At 40.7% G+C, this 23,181-nt stretch overlaps 1 protein-coding gene across 1 annotated transcript in view; it reads right to left on the bottom strand.

The window, feature by feature from the left end:
• Positions 1 to 10,513, bottom strand: part of LOC118321314 (protein unc-13 homolog C) — a 90,976-nt gene extending 80,463 nt beyond the window's left edge. The window contains exon 1 of the mRNA XM_035652586.1: positions 6,196 to 10,513. Coding sequence (XP_035508479.1) covers positions 6,196 to 10,333 — 4,138 coding nt within the window. The 5' untranslated portion in view covers positions 10,334 to 10,513. The remainder of the gene's footprint in view (positions 1 to 6,195) is intronic.
• Between the last annotated feature and the right edge of the window lie 12,668 nt (positions 10,514 to 23,181).

Genomic DNA, 23,181 nt, shown 5'->3' with positions numbered 1-23,181 from the left:
CTGAGATAGGGTTGAGGCTGACACTATCAGTTGCAGATGTGAGCGCAATGGATGACAGTGCCAACAAGACCTCAGAGCTTACAGTGAACTCATCCTGATTTAAAACAAGTTGCATTGACAAGCCAACTGTTGGCCACCACAAGTGTGACCATCTCAACTTTGCCCGTCATTCTTAAAGGACCAGTGTGTAGGCTTTAATGGCATCTAGCGGTTTGGTTGCAGAAAACAATCCCCTCGTCTCACCCTGCTGTCCAGGTGTGTAGTGGAAACTACAGTGGTTGTGAAACTGGCAAATAACATGAAAGGCCTAGTGTTTGGTTTGTCCATTCTGGGCTACTGTAGAAACATGGTGGTTTTCCACAGAAAAGACCTGCTCCTTCTGTAGATAAAAATGGCTGCTAAAAACCTGCTTACACCAAGTTTCAAGGCTCATTGGAGAGTGATTTTTAAACAACATGCCTAAACTGGGTAAAAAAATTCTTCAGGTTCCTTTAAAATGTAAAAAATTGTTATAAATGTGATAAATTACTCTGTACTTAGTCAATGAAAATAATCACATTACCAACTTATCTTAGCGGAAAAAGCAGAAGTGCAATTAATGTTTTTAATAGCTGACTTCCATTTTAAATACAGGCGTGCGTTATTGTGGAAAAGGTTAAGGTAAAGGTTAAATGCATTAATCAACAGTTATATTTCTTTTCATTTCTTAGCCCAGCTCAATCAAAACTACTTGATAAGGTTTAAGAAAAGATCATGGTTTAGGTTAAAATAAGTTAATCCAGTACGTATGTTTTAGTCCAGCTCTTGGTAAAACCTGGCAGATCACAAGCCCACCTCTCAGATTAAGTCCACAGCTTAACTTCATGTAAATTCCTGATCTTAAAATTCTACCAATAACCACTAGTACCACATCTTAATGAAACCTGTATGTTAATCACACGGTGCGTGCCAGATCAGTTTAACTATACAATTTATATACTTTTATATATGTATTTCTATTATTTATGAATATGTTTACAATAATTTAACTTGAACATATTTGGTTGAATTATTGGATATTTTAACATTTGTACAGCTTGATACATGCTACTGCCAGATGACAGCAAAACAAAAACATTTCTTATTATCACATGTTAGCCACTTTGGAATCTAAGGGTAACAGATTTGTGATAAAAGAAGAGGACTAAAGGGAGATGTGTGTAGTGAGAGGTTGCCGCCCTCCATACTATGATGTAATGAAATGTGGTAGCTCAGAGTGGCATGCTACCAATTTGTTCACTGCTTTTCCCTCTGATGACTCAAGCCATACCACATGACCGGACCCTTTCCTACTATAGAAGAAAACACATCAACTACAGTGTATGAGCAATATTAGCACTCACTGTTCCCCTCAGCTGCTATATTTTCCAACTATGACTAAATGTTTGAGGCTGTGGCATGCTGATGTCAGAGGGTCGATTAAGTTCAATTTCAGTGCAAAAATAAAATCCCTGTGGGCATTTGTACAAATAAAGGCAAAAGTATTGCTTTAATCTGAGTTATAATGATATAACTATAGCGCAAGTTTAGGGGGAAAACCACAAGCATGATGATAATGAGGATGGCTTCGCAACACTGCAATTAAAGAAACACAGTACAATACAGAGGTAATGTATTGCACTAGAGTCATAGCTCCTCCAAGTTATGACTGTAAACTATGGAGAAGAGGCTTTCCCCGTTTCAGTCAGCTGAAGGCAGCGATATTGATGGTGTCACCTAAAACAACAACTGCGACTCTTCATTCCCTGTATCTGCATTTTTCATATCCACACTTTCTCGAGAAATGGTGCACTAAGCATAAAGAGGGTCTACCTCCTTTGCTCCCCCAGGAGCAAGCAGCAAACTTCACTAGCAGCAGACCTCTATAAATATTCCAAGCAAGGCTGACCTGGTTACAGAATGCCCTTGGGAGTGTGAATTAGCATCTGAATACAGACGCTGCTGTAGCCAGTTGAAGACAGGCCTGGCAAGAGTGGCAGCACTGCTGAGACTCCCTTCACAGCTCCAACACAGACCAGCCAGCACGCTTCAGAGAACGAGCATGATGAGCACACATCAGCTACAAGAGATGAAGGCATAAAGCTAATGAGAGGAGTATAGAATGTGCCTGTCTGTGTTTCCATCTAGAGCTACATCTCCATCAGTAGAATAATACATTTTAAACAACTGCTCTTATTGTCACTTGAATGCATATTGAATGTGTTTCTATCAACTCTGTTTGAACAAGAGAAAATATACAAAAATGTAATCAAAAATGGAAAATGTGAGGTAGTTGGTGGTAATGTAACAATTTAGGACTGCTTATAACTGTGCAGACTGTCAGTTCTTTAATACCAGGTAGCATTGGCTACATATTATGGGTCAAACAAATGTATTATAAGAGTGTTTTAGATGACAATGAAAAGGGCAAGTCCTTCATCTTATAGCTGGATTTTTGTTTAAAGCAACTCAAGTGTAAGTATAAAAACCTTTTGGGGGGTTTTATTTGTAGAATTTTACTATTTGCTACTCAATAAATAATGTGCATAAAAATATCCTTCAATTGGCTAGCTCCAATGTTTACATTGACCTCTTATTGTCAGCAGAAGTATGAAAGAAAATAATCAAAACAGCCATTTGGATCATTGTGGTTTTAGGACAACAAAGCAAAGCTAGTTTGTTGCTAAGCTATATGTGGAGCAAAACCTTTGAGTCCACTCCAGAATAATGTTTTAGAGTTACTCCTCTGCTTCACATGTTGTTTCCTCATCTCTGCCTGTCTCGAACAGCTCTACGTTGTTGGATAAAGTGAAAACTAACAATGGTTATGTCATCTAGCCCCATACATCACTGTTTGCCGAAGCTGAAAACACAATAGGGCAATATAGAAACACTACAGAATGCTAGACATGGCCACTGACTCCACTAACTGACTTATAGAAAGTTGAAGGAAAGAGCCAAAAGCCATCGAACAATGAGAGCAATAGGTCATACATTTTCATTTGTAGTCATATGCCCGGAGTCTACTGCACACGTCGCCTTGCACATGCACACTCCAACAGTGAGAAGTGAGTCAATCAGTCAATTAGTCAAACAGTCGGCTCAACCCTTAATTCTTCTCGCTGTTAAAAGGGCAAAAACAATATGTAAGAATAAAAATGGACAATCACATCAAGTAATCAGCAATAACTTGCAGTACTTGCAAAAATATGTTTGAGGGGATTTAGATGGGTGTTGCCATTACATAAATTATCCACCACAATGCGTTTGTTTTTCACCTGTCCCGCTGAGTATGCATTGGTCATAGTTATTTAATAGACATGCTTATTTATTTTATGCGAGATTTTAAAAAAACAAATGTAGGCCTATGCATTGTACTAAAGTTTAATTTTAAATTCAAACAGCAATATTGACATTAGCCTAAAAAATCTATTGTCTATATGGCCGGCCTTAATTTCAGCATGAACTAGTGCATCCCTTCTCACACATTTGGAAAGTAAACTGAACTGAATAATTTAAATATTAGAGTATACAGGCCTATGGTAATACGTTTGATGATGTCATTTATATCTTGCCTACTAATACCTCATTTGAGCTGCAGTTTGTTGGTCTTAAGAGGTTGCAGAAGACATGGTCATAAGCTACAATGCTACAAAGAAGGAAGCTCTTCTTATTTAGGAAAATTTGTAGATTTAAGTGCAAACATACAACATCCTATAGTATTACCAAACATTAAATCCATTTTATAAACCAAATGGGGATAAAATTATTTGTCAACAAAGTAAATAGCTACTGATAAATAACTACTGTATTTATTCCCTGTAGGGTGTTTGGTGAATGTAGCCACTAAAAGGGTTTTTGCGCACACATCTGTCACACAGCCTCACAGTCTTCAGCTGTAGCCTGTATTCCCTGAACTACAGTACCTACCTCACCATGAGTACCACAGTTGCATCTACGTATGTAGGTCAAGAGCTTTTTAATTTTAAGTAAGAGTGGAAATTCCCTGGTCTCTTTTTTCATTCCAGTTGAAAGACTACTTTTCCTTCAATGAATCAATCTTAACCTTTTATACATCCATGGCGATTTTAAATTGCATCTTCTTTAAGTGAGCCTTGAAGCATCCGCTATCCAGTATTTTAATTCAAGGCAACTCCTTGTGAAGCAAAAGTGAAGCAAAAGTATGATACAAAAAGACAAATGAGCATTGGCATAAAATTCTGCTACAACTAGAGAATAAAATATTTCTGACATTGTATAGCAAACGTCAGTTGCATAAAGAACAATTTCAATGGTAAGTCAATATGTACAGACTTTGTAATGTCTTTAACTGTGCCACTGCAATGACACCAACCAACAGACTGTAGTTATGTTTTTATTCATTGTGAAGAACTGATGATAATTTTGAAGACCAGCTATCTTTTGAAGTCTATTAAATTTGAATGATAAATGATAAACCTCCAGAAAACATGTTTGACAGTCTTATTCCTTGAGCCACAGTCTGCTACAAGAGAATCTAGCACTATGCCATAGGAATACAAATGCAAAGTCAATGCCACCAGTAACACACTGCCATCCACCTTCAGAGAGAGTCCCCTTGACTCTCTCTGTTTTTCAACTCAAAAGTTTTCAACACAAAATAAATTTACCAATTCAAAGAAGCACCCTTCGAGTGGATCAAAGTCTAAGCTTCCCATAAATCCAATGCTATTAAACCACCAAGTTTCAAGTCTTGGCCTTGTCTCCATCAAATATATTAGACAGAATTCAGACGCCTACTAAGAACATCAAGCATCCAGTGGATTTCTAGGATTACCAGACCATACCATACCATGCTTTTTTTTTAGCTCATTAACTAAAAACTCTATACTGTACTTTATATTACTTCACACAATTGTCCAAATCAGACTATAACTTCATAGATTTAAAGTGTGTAAAATACTCTGCTATGATTGATATTCTGTTTAACATGGTATTCCCATATAAAAAGTTAAATAAAAAAAGCTCATCTAATCTTTCTCCCTCACTGGGAAATTCTGGATCTCTGAATGCTCTGCCCTCCACCAGCTTGTGCTAGGTTGACCGATGACAGAGCAGTGCTCGTCAAGATGGCTAGACCCAGGAGCAGTCTGGTTTGCACCTAAACAGGCGAGTAGCAGAAAAATCTGAATCCTAAGCATGTTTAACTTGTTTATTGTCATGGTTCACTTGTAAACCTGTAACTGGCAGTGGCTGTCACAGCATTAGTGGTTGTGACACATGTAATGCCAAAGTGTATTCACATTGTCACATTGTTATTACATACTAGGTAGCGAAGTAAACTCCTGTTCAAAAGCAGCTTTGGTTAGTAGTCATTTCAGTATAGTATGAAGTCAACTTGGAGAAACTTTTCAAAGATACTCCAACATCTGAGTTTTTCCTCCATTTTCAACACATGGCATTTTAATTTCACGTTGCCCTTTCTCTAATGTCCATGCTTGGTTGTTGGTTGTCTTCTCTGACAAATCTCATAGAGGAAACTTGAATGGACCAACAGTGCACCAACAAAACTAAGAGGTTTTAAAACAGTTGCAGCATAAATGTTGCCTAAATTTGTAAAGTAATGTTTAGTGTCTGTAGTTAATGTGCTGTAACACAAAAACATTAATGTAGTGCATTAAGTCTAGGTGCTTGGTTTGACAACTACTTACTGTCACTGTTGCTATTATTAATACCTCCACTAAGGGGGTTACATTTTCAGTGCCATTTGTATGTTTATACAAATGTCTGTAATACTGGGCCAACTATCACAAAACTTGGTACAAGGGTGTAGCAACCATGATTAAAGTAAATGCTGTACCATGACTAAAAATGCAACAAAACAGCCATCTCAAACATCACCGTAGAAATATATGCAGCAGGTATGTAATAATTAAGCAATCAGGGATCAATTTTTTCCTGTTTAATCCACAATTGCAGCACCTGAACGAACCAGTCGTAATAAAAGTGAATGGTGTGCATATCATAGAAGACTGGACTATTGGCTTTGGTGGAGGTCTGCACTCTCCAAGTGCTCTTCTAGTTGATATGTTTATATATGTCATAGAGAAACAGAGTTATGACCTGCCATGTTTTGCCATTGAAAGCCTTGTACCAAATCAAAGTGACATTGTGACAAACAAAAAGAGAGAGTCATACCCCCTGCCAGGATCTGCTGCTCCAGTTCAGCCATCTGTTTCCTGTAGGCCCTCAGTGCTGCCTCCTTGAATGTAGGTCGAATACGTTTCTTGGGTGGGGTCTCTGTGGGCTTCTCCTCCGGAACATTTTTGTTTTCATCCTCCTGCTGTTCCACTTTTTCAGACCCTTCTGTGGCCTCGTCAATTATCTCATCTACCTCCTCTAACTCCTCATCACCCTCTTCCATCTCCTCTGTCATATCATTGTCCTCATCCGGTTCCTCTACGTCTACATATTCCACCATTGCATCATATTCAGCAGTGTCCTCAGTGAGTTGGGTTTCATAGTCCTCATTGTACTCTTCATCATACTGCTCATCCAAACTGTAATCATACTCCAAAACACATGCCTCTTTACCTGCCTCATAGTCTGCTGTGGCTTCAAAATCTTCAGAGCCCTCAAAATCCTGAGAGGCATCATTGTCTTGAGAGGCCTCAATGTCATCAGACCCATCATAGTCCTGAGACGTTTCATACTCCTGTGTAGGCTCATCTATCTCATCTGTCTCCTCTGTCTCATTACCAATAGTTCTGTTCTCCAAGTTAGCTAGTACCTGTTCCATCACTTCAACATAGTGGGTTTCATTGTCCACTGGTTGCTCCCCAGCTTCTGCCTCTGCACCTGTTTTCTTGTCCTCTGCCTTGTAGAAGACAGGATCTGTGCAGACATCCGAATCTATTGTAGTACTAGAGTTATTTGCGGTAGAGGTGGACAGGGTGCGGAAACGCCCCATAAATGAGGAAGAGGAGTTGGTGGGTTCCTCAGGAGGAGCAGGAGTAGTCTGAGAGCCAGTCTTCCAAACAACTTCTAGAGCTGACTTAGCCCTCTGCAGTGTAGAGCCAAAGCCAAAACCAAAGGACTTCTCACTGAGATCTATGCTGAGCCTACTGCTCCAAGACTTGGGAACCTCCTCAACCTTCTCTGTTCGAATCTCACTCTGACTACGGTACATAGTTGAAGACTTATTCTGGGTCTGGTGAAAGCTATGATTAACATCTAGTTCAGGGAATTTTTCTTTCGGAAGTGTTTTGGCGTTTACCTTAGGGGCATCTTTAGAGGCTACTTTAATTGCTTCTTTAGGGACTTCTTTAGGGGCTTCTTTAGGGGCTTCTTTATGGGATTCTTTATGGGATTCTTTAGAGGCTTCTGTTGGGGCGGCTTTAGAGGTCTCTTTAGGGGGCACCATAGGACCTTCTTTAGGGGCTACCTTCTGGGCTTCTTTTGGTGGAATCTTAGAAACTTCTTTGGTAGGTATTTTACCAGTCTCCTTAGATGCTATTTTAGGCATCTCTTTTTGGCCCTCTTTTGGGGGTAGTTTTGCAGCCTCTTTGGTAACCTCTTTAGCAGCAACTTTCAACCCTTCTTTAGATGCAACTTGTGGGGGTTCTTTAGCAATGACTTTAGGGGATTCCTTGGGTGATTCTTTAGGGGACTCTTTAGGGGTTGAGACAGGGCTCTCAAATGGGGTTATTTTAGGACTCTCTTTTGGTGACTCTTTAGGGCTTTCTTTTGGAGTCATTGTAGGGCTATCTTTTGGAGTCACTTTAGGAGTGACTTTAGCAGCCTCACTAGAAGTTACCTTAGACGTCACTTTAGATACTTCTTTAACAGTGGTCTTTGTGACATCTTTAGCTGTGAGTTTAGGGCTGTCTTTAGGGAGAGTTTGAGAGGATTCTTTAGCTACTGATTTCTGAATATCTTTAGGTGATTCTTTAGGAGCAGCTTTAGAGGTCACTTTGGGTGAAACCTTAGCAGATACCTTCGGGCTTTCCTTTAGCAATATTTTGGTGGTTTCTTCTTTCGGAGCCAATTTAGTTTGTTTATGTATCACTTTAGCAGCTGCTTTAGGGGCATCTTTAGGTGATACTTTCGTGCTTTCTTTTGTGGTCACCTTACATCCCTCTTTAGACTGTCGGGCAGATGTCTTGATGACAGACTCCCGCTCTGTGATGGGAGGAATGATGTGGGTCGTTATAGGTGGTAGGGAACATTCCCTGTCAAGCATCATAAATTCCTCATCTCCTTCAAATTGCAGATCAACCTCCTGACATTTAGTGATGTTTTCTGGAAAACCAGGAATGGTTGATGGGTCAAAGGGACTGCTAACTTCTATGGACGCGTCCAAGCCAGAGTCAGCACCCTGCTCCAGATGATGCCAGTCTTTCCAGGGTGATAGGTCCCCTTGCAGAGAGACTTGGGACCCACTATAGTGGCTTCTGTCCCCAGACATGCAGACAAGTCCATTGCTCACCCCACTATCAATAGTTTCTGTAGTCTCTATCTCATTGTGTTCATAGGTTTGATTATCATGGCCAAGTGGGTGACTGGGGCTAGCATACCAGGAGGAGGCCATGTCTTCCTGTTTTCTCTGCCACAGTTCCTGATCTGAGGAAGACAGCAGGGAGCAGCCATTAGCCCGTGTAAAGTACTGGCTCTCTGAAAAGTCTTCTGAGTATGACTGGCAAAGTTTTGAGCAGTCAGACTCAGAACGGCTGAGTTTAGGGGTAGAATAGTCACTCTGGGAAAGCCAGCCAGGGGTCAAGTCAGAGTAGTAAGCCTTTGCATGCTTGTCTGGGTCATAGTAAGAGTCATCAGCATAGTGAACTGCGCCTGAGTAGCCTGCTTCCTCTCCTGACCGGCTATGGTCATGGGATCGCCTCTTGTCCGATTTGCTCTTGTGAACAGGCTTTGAAATTACCATTGCATATTTATTTCTACTTAATTCATCTAATTCTTTGTCACTGTCCATTGAGTCCCAGTCATCACTCTCCACTACTTTATCCTTTCCTGAGACCTTTATATCCATGCTTTCATAGGTTTGTGAGGAAGACATTGTTTTGTCTTTTCTCTCCTTTCCATCATGAGTTAAGCTATCAGTAGAGACTGTAATACCTGTTCCTTTAAGTTTATAGCATTTTTTCAAGACTACATCCCTATCTTGGGGTGTTGCAAAAATAACAATAATAGGTCGGGGTTTCGCATTAGAACATTCTCTCTGTTGCCCTAACCTATGAGCAAGCTCAATTTTAATTGTTTTATGGGCATCAATGAAACCCATTTTGTCTTTTAGTATTTTATATATTAGACTTTCTGTTTTCTCTGACTTATCTTCAGGAACATTGAGGAACCGCAAGGTTGAATTATTGGCCTGGTGGCTAATTTGTTTTATGTAGTCATGAATGTCACGTGTTTCCCTTCTAGACTGGACAAATCCTGAGCGAAGCTGCTCAATCTCACTCTGAACTACTTCCACACTGCTGGAGATCTCATCAATGGAGCTTTTAAGGGCATTTACATGACCACGTAGCTCAGACAGTTCTGTCTCTATCTGACTGATCCCCTGAAGCTCCTTAAAGATCATCTCCATGACATCCTGGGTCTGACTGATGCAACCTGTGGAAGAGGAGCCAGGCTCCAGTGTCGAGCTCTTTTGCTGCCGTCCAGCACGGTCCAAGGATTTGCTCCGGATGCCCAGGGTTTTCCTCCAATTGCTCACTTCGGAGTCTGAGGAGACACATTCCTGACTCTTTTTCCATTTTCTTAACTTGCGTAGAGCACCAAGCCTTAGTGTGTGTAGACTGGAGCGTTCCACTCGTTCACCCTCAGAACTGCCATCAGAGGGAGCCAAACTGATGAGGCTCTTCCTGTTTCGTCTTACTGGCATAGTGTGTGATTTATGCTCATCCAGTCTCCTGACAGGTTTTGTCTCACTCAAGGAGTCAGAGTAACTACTATCAATCGAAAGAACCTCAGGAAAGATACTTTCATTATTATTCAAAAAAAGAGAGTTTTTCGGGAGTCCATTTGCAATAGCTACACGATAACTGAAAGTGGGCGACAGGGATGAGCAGTCATTTTTTCCGTCGTCTTCTTCAAGAGATAAGTTACGTGCCGAAGAGCATTTAGAAATCTTTTTTACTGTAGTCTTTAGTGTAGTAGAGAGAGTTAGATTGTGTGCTTGCAAATCAGTGGTCAATTTGGGCTCTTTATTTTCGCTTCTCTCTTTCTTCTTTATTGGGTTTGCCAATTTCTTTGTAAACATTCCTTTGCAAATCTTATTAATGTAGGATGATATAGTCTTTATTAGGGCAGAAACCATGGATGGCAATCCTGTGAACTGATTTTTATCATATAGTGAAAGACGTTGGCTGAGAATACAGCAGTGGTGAGCCAAGCACAATCAACGGGTGATTGACAGTGGGACCAGCTTACAATGACTAAAACCACGGTCCTCGTAGAAACTCACTATTACTCTTAAATCCAGTGACCTTCCTCCAGGAAAGAAACATCTCTCTGAAAGACAAACAAAAAGCACAAAGAACCAATAGTGAGTTATTACTTTGAAATTAAGACAGTGGACAAATTAATATAATACATACATATGCACGTTATGGAGTCTCAATCTCCAAATTATTAGTTCAAATACAGAGAAAACAGTATGCAATTAATACAAGTGTGATTAGCAAACTTGAAGCGAATGCACATACATTGAGAATGGACCAATAAAGTAGACATTGTGTGTCCAGCAGGATAACTTTATAAATTAACACATTCATGTATCTTTAAACTGTATTCCAGAGGTACTGATGTAGAGAGAGAAGGATGGCAAAGAGAGAGAATTGGAGTACTGTGTGTATACTGTATATGCTTGTGTGTGAGTGTAAGTAGGGAGATTGGATTGGTTATCAATTGCATGTATGACTGTGTGTATTAATGTATGTGTGTGTGTCAGTCAAGGTCAGTAGTCCCATTGGCTGCATTGATGTATCCAGCTTCTACAGCAGTAGACTGCCAATTATTCTAATTGCCTCAGTGCCACAATACTCTTGTCAGAGTGTCTGTGAAACACAAGGAGAGCCAAACTAAACCATGATTAAGATTACTTTAACAGTGTGTATATCAGAAAGAAAATATATCTAGCTTGAGCAAACACAAGACAAAATCTGTTTGTTGGCTATTTTCCATATATTAATCATAATGATGAGGATGATGCGGATGTTTTCACAAATTGAAATGATGAAGTTAATGACCCACTTAGTTTAATTGTAACGGTTCAGCACCTGAACCATTCAGGTATCGCATTGCATAAGCACAGCAGACTATATACTGTAGTTAAGAGGACAAAATGGCCATCTTAGACCCATGGAAAAGAATCCAAAGACTTCTTGAGTCATGCTGCATAGTGTTAAACCTTCAACAGCTTGGAGTGGTTCTGAGAGGTGTGTGTGTGTGTGTGTTTTCTATAGAGCAGAACTGTCCAACTGAGTCAAAAGAGGGATGTTTGTTGTGCAGAGGATCTGACAGCTGCTCCACATTAGTTCTGGGGTTTAGAGCTTGATGTGTCTACAGTCTCATGACCACAGAGACATGCTTACTTCAAATGAGCTGTGAAACACAGCATCACAGTTAGCTTTTATTGTTGGGTTCTGAAGAAGGACCACGCATTAGCAAACAGAGCTTAAGGGTTGTGTTTTTCTGCCAGATTCACGCATGATGGAATGAATCCAGGAGATTTATTTGTTAACTTCACAGGATAAGGTTTTGGGGCAGAGCTGGGGTAGACATGCTTGTGGAAAAACACTTTATTATATGTAATACTGAAATATATCATATACCAATCTTAATGGGTCAGCTGCAGTTTACTAACTGTAGTTAATAAAGTACTTTAACCTTGTGTTTCTAATGTAAATGACAGAGTCCTAGAGGATTTTATCCCATAACTGGACAATATGGTTGACTTGTGAAAATAATAATAAAAACTGCATCAATGAATGAAAACAGAATGAGTTAAAAATGGACTACAGTATATTTTATGGTATGAGGAGGTTCATGACTCAGCTCTCATTTAGACTGGCTTTAAGCCAAGAGCAGCCTTTTGCAACTGATGGGTCACGACCCAAAACTGTCCCTCCCATAAATAAATCACATCAGATATTGTTTAGTGTATTGTGTCCTGACATTAACTCAACCACTTCCACTGACATTTTAGCTCTAATGTGAATTTCAAACTTCTGTCTGTAAGTAAAAACTGAGAGGTGCCACAGTACAACCACAGTAAGCGTGTGTGAATCAGTGAGCAGCTTAGGGTTAAGTGCCTTGCTCAAGGGCATCTGTAGTTCTTAGGGTAGGCGAGTGATGGCTTATTCACTTACTCCACCATGATTGGATGAAGTCATTTTTATGCTGATGATTATTTATTTTTGAATGGTATAATACACAAAATCCTCCAGGACTGATTACACTTGCAATTCAGTTAATATTTAAAACAGCTAGGCACCAACACAGGTGTTTTCATTTTCTTGCTTAATTAGACCTCTTCTCAGGACTGTGTGGATGTTTACATGTGGATGTTTTGACTGGCATCTATCTCACTCTCTTGTTAGTTTTATTGCAGCTATTAAGGTGTGAAAACATACACTGCTCTCATTCTGATGAGTACTTAGACTTTGGTGACATCACGTAATTCCCAGCATGGCTCTGCACAACTGTAACTTCAGAAAAAGTCTAATTTACCAGTGAGAGTAATTGAAAATGCCTATATGGGAGCACACTGCTTTGCTGATGTATAAGCACTATGACTATAGAGCGTTTAAGCGAGATGAACTATAAGAATATTAATTATTATACAATTTTAAAAGAGACACGTTGAATTATAACTGGAAAACTAATCTTTATGCATTATCAGTCAAACTGAAATTAGTGAGATATTTTTCCACTCAGTGATTTCTTATACAATGGAGTGTAGAAAGAAACACCAACAACTGTGTAATAAATTAATATATTAATCATCAACACACTTGAATAACACAATGAGCAGAAATGAATGTGGGCATGGAATAAGTATAAGAGAATTTATGAGTGTAATCTAGTGAATTTAATATGAAACGAAATTAGGTGAAATTGAAAGGAATATATCACTAAATTATAGATAAGTCAGACATTTGGGTGACACGAATAGCAGATTAAAGAGACTAAATTAATTGGGTGCAAAACACTTGGAGGAATATGGTGGATGATAATAAGAACTGCAAGCCTTTCTTTACTAAAGAGAGCAAATAATGGAGTAAGCTTAACTTTGGCATCAAGCTCTACTGTTTCCTTAAATGTTATATGGAGCTGAGATCTTGGTTTTGGCCTTTGCAAGACAGTGGTTGAGAGCATGGCTCTGAAGCAGGGCTAGATTGTTTGTTTGTCAGGGCTGAGATAAAGCACTACTCACTGTACTCTTGGATCAGCGATGCAGGGTATTTCCCCAGATTTGGCTGCTCTTTCAGTAAGATTATACAAACTTTTGTTGCTCTTTGCAGACGTGGAGGTGGCATGCATAGCAGGGGATTCTGTCTCTAGGTGAGAACAGGCAGAGTCTCGTAAAGTTGCAGAAATGTGCACACTGCTGTGATTGGTCGCCCCATAGTCCTTACCTCTTCTACTCATCACTGTCTTTCAGAGGCTGTAGCTTGCTCTGTTAAATAGATGGAGTGAAGATACTGATATCAAAATAAACTAGAGGGCCTAAGGCATCCATTGGTACCAACCATGTTATATTATCGGGAAAATTTAGGTTAAATTTCAGCGATGAAAAAACTGGCATGGCCATTTTCAAAGAGATCCCTTGCGCTCTGACCTAAAAATATCTGAATGAAAATTCTATGGGTACCAATGAGTCTCCCCTTTACAAGCATGCCCACTTTATGCTAATCCAATGCAGTTTGGGGCAAAATATAAATTGATATAAATGTGTTATTTTTGCCTAGTGTATTTTAATATTTCTTTATACTGGGTTCCCTAAACAGTATTTATTGCATAAATTGGGAATTGTGCCACCCCAGTCAAAAAAGTCTGAACACACCCCTGTTTAGAAAGCATATATAAATGTTTCTTTAAGCTGCATCTTGTTGAATGACTTAACCATTATGAACGATAATGGCTCACACAAAATATACCTAACAACAACTAATTTTGACCAATTATCTTAATGCATTTCTGATGCAATTGCAATAATGTACTAATCTCAACTACAATCATGCCTGACAGCGTCTGGGATATGTCACTGTTTACTGTAGCAGTGACTGTACATAAAGCACTGTGCTGCACTGTGGCTGCATTCTGTCTGGAAAAATCCTACTAAAAGAGTACTAGTATTTAATGAGTGTTGATTACCAATTAGGGAGCCGCCTTTCTCTCTACAGAGCCAACATCCTGACATCTGCATGTTAAGGTTTGACAAATGAAGCATTTGCCCTATTCCAGAGCTGGAGTTGATACGCAAATGACTTGATAATACCCACGAGGTATCGCCTGTATCGTCCCATTAGTGCGTAATGATGCAAGAATTAGGAGAAAAGAATGACAGATAACTAGATCACCTTATCCCACTTGTGCATGTTTTATCAATCTGACCACAGAACCTGCAAAGAAATTGCTCTGTGGGCAGACTCAGTAGCAGATGGGCTACAAATGAAATGGTACCATTTATTCCGAGCCACCATGATGAGCACATGTGTGAATGAGATTACATGTTGGGTTATCTAGATGTGAACTATCTCCGCCATAGTTGTTCATCCGTGATTTGTAGCATAAGCAGATTCAGTGTAATAGAAATCGTTCTGTTGCACCTAAGTAGAGATAAGTGGACAGTGGCAGTTGGATTTTATAATAGGTTGACTCATAAACAATTCATTTATGTAAGCAGCATGTGCTCACATGCCTCTGCCCCTGTCCGGAACATACAGCCCCTTTAATAGGTAGCTATTATTGAGGTTACTAAATCATGACCTGGTGCAATATATAATTGAGTTTAGATATAAACATGACATGTCCAAGCATGCATATGTGCAAGGCATATGAATATATGTGCTTTTGTTTTTTTCTATCCTTATATTTCCACCATTCACAATTCAGAGGCTGTATGCCTTTGAGCAAGGCACTGAACCTCCAAATGTCTTATTATGTAACTTAATAAGACAACTACATGTCTAATATGTTGTAAAATGACTTGTTTCATAAGCAGAGCATCCAAAAAAATAGATGTGACAAAAAAAATCTGGGAATTCCTGTGGTCCTGAGGTAGAGCCCCTCCCATCTGTGAGTCAGACTCAGAGAAAGGGGGAGCACCTCAGCCACACCCACTCCCTGTGCTCTGAGGCACTGCTTCCCCAGGCCCTGCAATAATGCCCAGGGACCTGTTTCCCCCATTTTTTTCCTAATGCATCTGATTAGCACAGCACTCTAAAACACTCCATTTCTCACAGTGGTACAATCTCAGCCACTCTCCTTTAATGAAAATGAGTGTCAGTTGGAGGCATGCTAGCCTATTTCTTACAACAGTACAATCTGCTCTTTTCTCCAAATGAAAAGGCAAGTATGCCAATTTGAGATTATTATGCTGCAAGCAATTATAGCCCACTACATGCTGTGATTGGTGTTCGTTCTTTTATCATTCTGGGTGGGACTGGGGAATATTTTGTGCAAACCTTTAGAAGCGGATGCATATAGATGAGAGATGCTCATGTGTTACGTCATGTCTCCAGAACACATGATTATGGATTATGGCCGAGTGTGGATTAGTGCACACATGTGGGTGTGTGTGCATGCCTGTGCGTCTGTGTGTGTGCAGCCGTGCGTGCACACTCATGTGCGACATGGCATGCCTCCGTGCATGATTGCTTTTAAGTATGCATTTGCTGCTCTAAGAGACGAGCGAAGAATACCAGCGGGGGGATGAGCATGTGAGGGTGTGTGCATCCTCAGATCATATTGCCCTCACGCCCATCCTCCGCTACATTCTGCCTCCCTTCTACTAACCTGTGTTTCCCAACAGTGAAATATCTGCCTGCAGCCCTAGGAAAGCAGCCAACATCACAACAGATTGTCTTTCCTCATAAATCAAAATATTACCATTTCTTTGGCCGGCATGACGAGAACCAGTCTCATCGCATTTGCTCAGTGTGAAACAACAGCATTGCTCACATGCGTTCATGTTGAGCGTTATGCATAAACACATAGGAAAGGTGTGAATGAGAGCAATGGGACATTTGTGGAATCGACAGTGTTTGTATCTTACCTGGATTTAACGAAACGATTAAATAACATTAACACCTTCCACCTCTTTGTATTTTTCACCCCAGTTACATCGACAGATGATGCCGTCTAACCGCATCATTCCCAAATAACGTTTCATTAATCCACTGACAGGGCCACAGAGGGAGCGGAGGGAAGCAACAAGAAGAGATAGAGGATGAAGTCAAACAGTCAAGACCCCCCCCCCCCCGCCATGCAGACACGCCATCCAGCGCCCAAATGGGTTCCGGCGCTGCACATACCTGGTTGTGTTAAATTCCCGTGCAGGACGCCAGCGGTAGTGAGCACAGCGAGCCGTGTGGAGCCGATTCCCCGGTTTCAGCGAATGGTCGGTGCGAGGAGAGCAGCTGGGGAGGGGAGGGAGAGAGCGGCTCGGTGCGCAGCCTCGCTGCCTGCTAATACCAGAGCTCACAGCATCTCTCCGCGTCCGTCAGACGCCACATCCCACTGCCCTGCCTCCGCGCACTAACGCACACACACCTCTCCTCCATGCCACCGTCCTCTCGCTCCTCTGCTGTGTGCTCCCCTGTTCGCGTTATGGGGGGCCGAAGCTGTTGCCTTTTAATGTCGCGAGCTGCTGGGTTTGATTTACTCCACGATTGACACACACACACGCACACACACACACACACACACACACGCACTCAGACACTCAAACACCCCTTGCTCGTAGACAGTGTCACAGCACGGGGCGCCCAGTCCAGACGAGTGGTAGTGGCGCTGATGGGGAGACAGACAGCGCTGCTGCTACTCCTGGCTGCCCAGACTGAGGCTGTGCTCCCCGGCTGGAGAATGTCTATCCCTCCCTTGTTCAAAACTCTCTCTCTCTCTCTCTCTCTCTCTCTCTCCCTGTGCTCACTGAGCCGGGCTGAGAGAATTGAGCCCACAGACACACACAAACACTCAAGATACCCCCAAACACACACACATACAGAGAGAGAGGCTTGCGCGAGATGCCTTGAGTGAGAGGGAAGGAGCAGGAAAAGGAGGGAAGGGTGTGTGTGTGTGTGTGTGTGTGTGTGTGAATACTATCGGCTAGATAACTAACTAGTATGATCCCACCACTGCAAAAAACTACACATCCCGATGGAAACAGAGTGATGTAATAGGCCAACAAACCCTGAGCACTACAGAGCTGCACTGAAGAACAGTGTTAGGGCTACAGGGGTATTGCTTTAGCTTTTCGTCAGGGCTCGTGCGTGTGTCGTGCGCTCGCACCACTGCTTTTATGCGCGCGTGCATGGGTTTATGGGCATGCCTGCGGGACACGAGGAGCGCACTTTCATCTGTACTGTGAAACGCACCGAGCCCAACCTCCAGTCTCTACAGAAGACCATTCCCATCTGTGCGCCACACGCAGCAGAGACACACACTCACACACACACACACTCACACATCATCTAATTACGTCTCTCACTGGGAATGTCGTCATACATGATGGCTCGTTCCCGTTGCAGATTAGTCCCTGTACATTAAAACACCATCAGCGTCGTGGAGTCGCACGTGGATGAATTTCCCTGCTGTGAAAAAAATACATTATTTTGAATTAAAAAAATAAATAAAAAATACACTTAACCTCGCTACAAAATGGCAGGGCAGTGGAGGAGAGGCAATTTTATCCAATTGCTTTAATTTGTCCTTGTGTGACATTTCGCTAATTGAGGCTTTAATTCCACGTTGACAGTCAGGGACAAATGAAGACGGACAGATTGAAATGAAAACATTGCAGGTAGAGTGTCACATGATAGTGCACATCATTTCACCGACCCACCCCAGACTGGGTGGTGATTAAGAATTCAAATAAAAGCCACCGCTCTCTCTATCTCTCCCCACGTGTGCGAGAGTCTGCCTCCCTCTGTCAGTCTTGCTCTCCTCTCTCAGCTGAGATGAGTGTCATGCGTTCCTCCAACAGCCACTAATTGTCTGGCCTTCTAGCGAAATCACATTTCCCTCCTTCGCTCTCTCTCTCTCCCTTTGTGTCACGTGGGAGAGAGGATGTGTGTGGTTGTGCTCGCAAACGCGTGCAGCCAGGTGGGGTGTTGGAGGAGAGGGGTGCGGATGCTGATGCTGTGTATATGGCTGCTGTTCGCCCCCTGCTGGTGATAAAATCCTCTGCAAGCTGGAACCTCAGCTCCTCTGAACCACTCTGACCCAAATGATTCTCGCCCATTACTGCAGCGCGCTTGGCTTGTGTTCAGCCAAAGATAGTAGAGCAAATGCTGATTTATTTTAGCATTTGACATGGTTCAGTTCAACTCTAATGTGATCTAAGACTGGTGTAAATGAGCAAACGAGTTGTGTCTGGCAAAAAATGATGGAGTATTTCAATTGTGAAGTTGTCTGTCACAGGGTCTATCAGTAGAGACACAATATTGTAAAAATAAAACAACAACGCCTAATTGTATTGGGTTCACCCCTCTCCCATTCCCCCATTTTCTTTATTTCAGTTTAATTCTCCCTTTTCTCTTGTGTATTTCACTCTCCCACTTTCTGCCTTCTCTGGAAACAGAGAGCCTTACTCATGTTAGTGCCTTCAGCTGCCAAGGGACAGCTAGCCAAGACTCCTGAGGTCTTCTCCACCTCCTTCTCCCACCCTCCTCTTTCCAGCCCTCGCCTCTCCAAGCTTGTGTAACAAATATCATCCATTTCTTTCTCTGGTTCTTTTTCTCTGACCATGGTCACAAACAAAGCTTAATTTTTATTTCAAATTGAACACATTACATATTAAATACCCCCATGTCTTTGATTATTAATGTTTTGTGTTTATTGTAAATTCAACTGACAAATACTGCATATTTCCTCATCTACAATGAAAAAATAAATTAAATTTGGTAACTGTAACCTTCAACAACCTCTGCACACCCCAAGGACCTGGTAAACAGATTTAATGAGCTTTGCTTCCTTGCTTTAAAACTCCAATGTGCCGTTAAAAACAAGGTCTGTTCCAGTTGTCAGTCATTCTCCATGAAGGTACCATAGTGCAGTTTGAAACAGAAGTTCAGTCAGGTCAAATGCTGATAGAAGAGAAACAAACCTTAGGTGCATCTGTTATCTCTGAAACAGCTCCTTTGTACAAACATAAACTTAAGGATGTTTGACCTGTTTATTTCTTTGAGCTGATTGCAAACAAATATTAGTTAAACTCCGGATTCTTTTCTATACAATAGGCTTTTAAACATCACTCAATCTGTGATTTTGTTGTTGAACAAAATCAATAAAAAGTTATGCCATTTTGTAACAACATTCAAAAACCCTGACACTTTTGGCCCCATGCAATCCAAATGTGAAGAGCAACTACTTTAAGCAACCTTCATACTTCTGTTTTTCACTCCCTCGGGACTATAAATCTATCCAAAATTCCCAGAGAAAATAGTACCTGCTGATCTTGGACATTATGGTATATTATGGTATACTGTCTTTTATGTCACAAATTACATTTTGATGACATTTAGTGTGTGCTGCATCTGTCTGGATAGGCTCTATATATTTAAAATACATATCTGGAACTGCACATGCATAGTTTAAATACTTGTTTAATACAGATTTCTGGGACTTCAGATTGCGATTAGCTCCTTTAGTGGTGTGCATCAGGGATCAAATCTTGATGCAATCTTGTTGTGTGTATTTGTTCCACATAGGCAACATCATTTGCAATTTTAATCTCTATTACTGTTGTTAGGCTGATGATTGATTGATTTAAATTGTATCTCCTAAGTTACCACAATGAGTCAATTAAGAATTGTCCTGCAATAAAAGATGGAATTCCTCAAAATCTTCCACTGCAACAAAACCTGCCTTCCTGGCCTCATTCATCTATTATATCGCAAAGGTACAAACAGTCATGAACTTTACAGCGAGGCTTTGACAAAAGCAATACAAAGTTCAGGCATTATGTTCAATGGCTCTTTTCACTAAGAGAGCAGCTCACAAATTTTACTTTTGCAAGGCGTTAGAGAAGTCTCAAAAATTGTTCACTGTTTCAAGGTCAAGGTTGAAAACTGAATATGATGTTGTTATCATAACTCATATAATCTTTGGAACAGCTTCCCACAAAGCCTCGAATAGGCCAAGTCAGTAAAATAAAAAAAATAAAAAAGCTAACTTCTGTTTGAAACGTTTCAATACCAACTTACTGTCTAGTGAGACTGTATTTGTGTATTGTTCTTTCCTCCATTAGCCAAGATTATTACTATAAATCTTCCCCCTTTATCATCTTCTTCTACCCGAGTTACCTCCTCCTTCCTAATCTGCTGGCTAAGCTCACTGCTCTACATAAAGACAGGGGAACAGAGCCAGGGAACCATACCCCTGGCTAGCCTTGTCAATATACGCATTTTTTGTGTTTGTGTACGTGTGTTAGTTTTCTTGTACATGTGTTTGCTTTGTTTTCTGACTTGCAGATGTGACACAAAATGCTGAGCCAGAGTCCCTGTGACCTTTGCTAGATTTATATGCTTAAGATACATCATGGCACAAGAGCTTTCATCTTAACCCTGAAGAATCAAAAATATCGTACAACCATCTCCCATGACAGACCTTGAATCCTCTGGAGGCAGAAACACAGGAAAGTTGGCACTAATGAGAAAGGCAGATGGCCTTTATATAGCCCTTTAGTGGTTAAAATCCTTCTATTGAAGCATAAAGAGATAGCCGTGGGCTGATGTAGCATTAAATCTAGCACATCAGCTTGAAGGAAAATATCTTTTCATTTATGTTGAGAAGAGAAAGAGTAGATTCAAGTAGTGTATTCAGAACACACAGCTGTCAACACACAGCTGGCATCAATTCACGCTGCCTTCAGCACTATAGGAGAGGATTAACATTTTCATCATATTAGCACCTGGTGAACCAGAGAGAGTTTAATATTGTTACTGGGGGGTCGAGAGAATAACAAAGACAAATTGTTGTGGAATTAAAATACAAGGGGTTGAGAGAATAATGGTGGTGGAATATGTTTTACACCCATCCATATCACGTGTCCAGCAACATTGTGTTTGAGTAAATTCTCACCTAAAGCAACTTCAGGAACATGTTTCCAGAGGTCCATTCAATTCTTACTGTGTAAGTTCTGTTGACCATGGCATGGCATGACTGTTTCCCAGTTGGTTCCAATAGACATTTCACAGCAGCCATTTAGACACGAAATAGTAAGGTAAACACAGGTGTTGCCAATGACACTAATTAAGGTTCTGTTCCATTTAGTGTAGCAGAGCCTTTCCAGTGAACCAACATGCACAATAGCACCCTGACTCTGTTTGACCTGAATGGAACAGAACCTTAATTAGTATCATTGGTAATGAGTTGTGAATGTGTTTACCCTAATATCTATCGTGTCAAAATGGCTGCTGTGAAAGAGGTCTGTTTTCCAGGAAAGAAACAAGATGAAGGGTCTACAGCCATGCTAGCAGCTCTGTGAAGCTGTACTTCTTCACATCTGTCCTTTGAGCTAAATGCTTACGGTATATCACCTGTAACCAGGCACGGCTGCAATGCGTTTCCAGCTCCTCCACGATTGATTGCGCACGCTCTTTTGATCTCACAAGTCCAGATGCCTTGCAAGGTTAGCGGAACACAGGGACATTTCTTCCCAGGAGAACCCTGGTTTCTTAAGAGAGAGCAAATGTTTTGTAAGACAACCTGAAATGCTCATGGGAGAATGCAAAAGACATAAAAGAGGGTCTTTATTTTTCTCCTTTCTGTAATATTCTCCCTCAATGTATCATATAAAGTAAATAATAGGCCAACAATGCTTGTTTGTATCTGATCACATTTTAGATTTGTTCACATCCATCCCATAGACTTACCACAGTCCAAATGGATTTTAACATTTGGAAGATATTTTTTACTGCTTCAAAATATAAGCAGAACACAGACACTGTCAGTCCTCAAGGCTCATCGAAAGGTTAAAGGCTGAAAAATTCAATCTGAGAGCAAAAAAACCCCCCACATTTAAGGTATCACTAAGTACACAAATCTTAACAAGGGGCAGTGCTGTGAAACCATGGATAGGGCCTTTATTACAAGTGAGTGTTGAGGTGTCAAGGTCAAGATAAAGATGAAGAGGGTTGTGTTTGGAAATTTCATTTTGTGAAACAAATATGGATTTCTTGGACTCCCATTTTTATTCTTTTTTGGTCATGCAGGATCACAAAACACCACCACTTTGTTTGGATTTCAGCTTACAGTTTAAAAAAAGAGTGTGGTCTTTGGGTTCACAAGACATCGAGAGAGATGCTATGGATCAATCAGAGGGTGTTTAAGTCCCTGGCAGAGTCAGAGTCCTCTCTTCAATTCGCCCAACTGCTGCATTGCAGATAAAAACCCTCCTCTGCCAGACACCTTTTACACACAACAGGGACCAGCTAACGTCCTAAAGTCAGTAAATCACACACTATCAGGTAGAGGGTATATTTGTCAGCAGTCTGTCTTTTTTTCATCATGTATGAAATAAAAAAAATACAGAAGATCTGCAGATTAGAGAACACCAAACAAACAAATATTGAGCAAAATCTTGACATAAATGTGGTATCACAATTACAAAACAAAGACTGTAATCCTTCATGCTGCATGTGGTAGAAATCTACAGTATCTCTCTGTTATTGGAACCAATATGTGTTATTGGGGTAGAGACTCAATATGAAATTTTTTTTTTTGTTATTTTCAAACTGTGCTTTATTCTTCCAGATTGGCAATGTTGAAAATAAAAGTGTTGTCAACCAGCAACCAAAAAGCTGGATCAATTTTTCCCTTAAAACTGTCAAAAATCTGCATTTGCATAAATGATCTCTTTATAGATAAATAATTACAATATTTTCTGTAGCAGACATTTTTAATTTTCTGTAAGTATGGCCATTGGGGGATGTGGTG

This window comes from Morone saxatilis, unplaced genomic scaffold (assembly GCF_004916995.1).
Source record: "Morone saxatilis isolate NCDOM2014 unplaced genomic scaffold, NCSU_SB_2.0 Contig11, whole genome shotgun sequence".
Classification (NCBI taxonomy): Eukaryota; Metazoa; Chordata; class Actinopteri; family Moronidae; genus Morone; species Morone saxatilis.
Note: the sequence above shows the minus strand (reverse complement) of the source record. Positions and strands in the feature narration are given on the sequence as shown.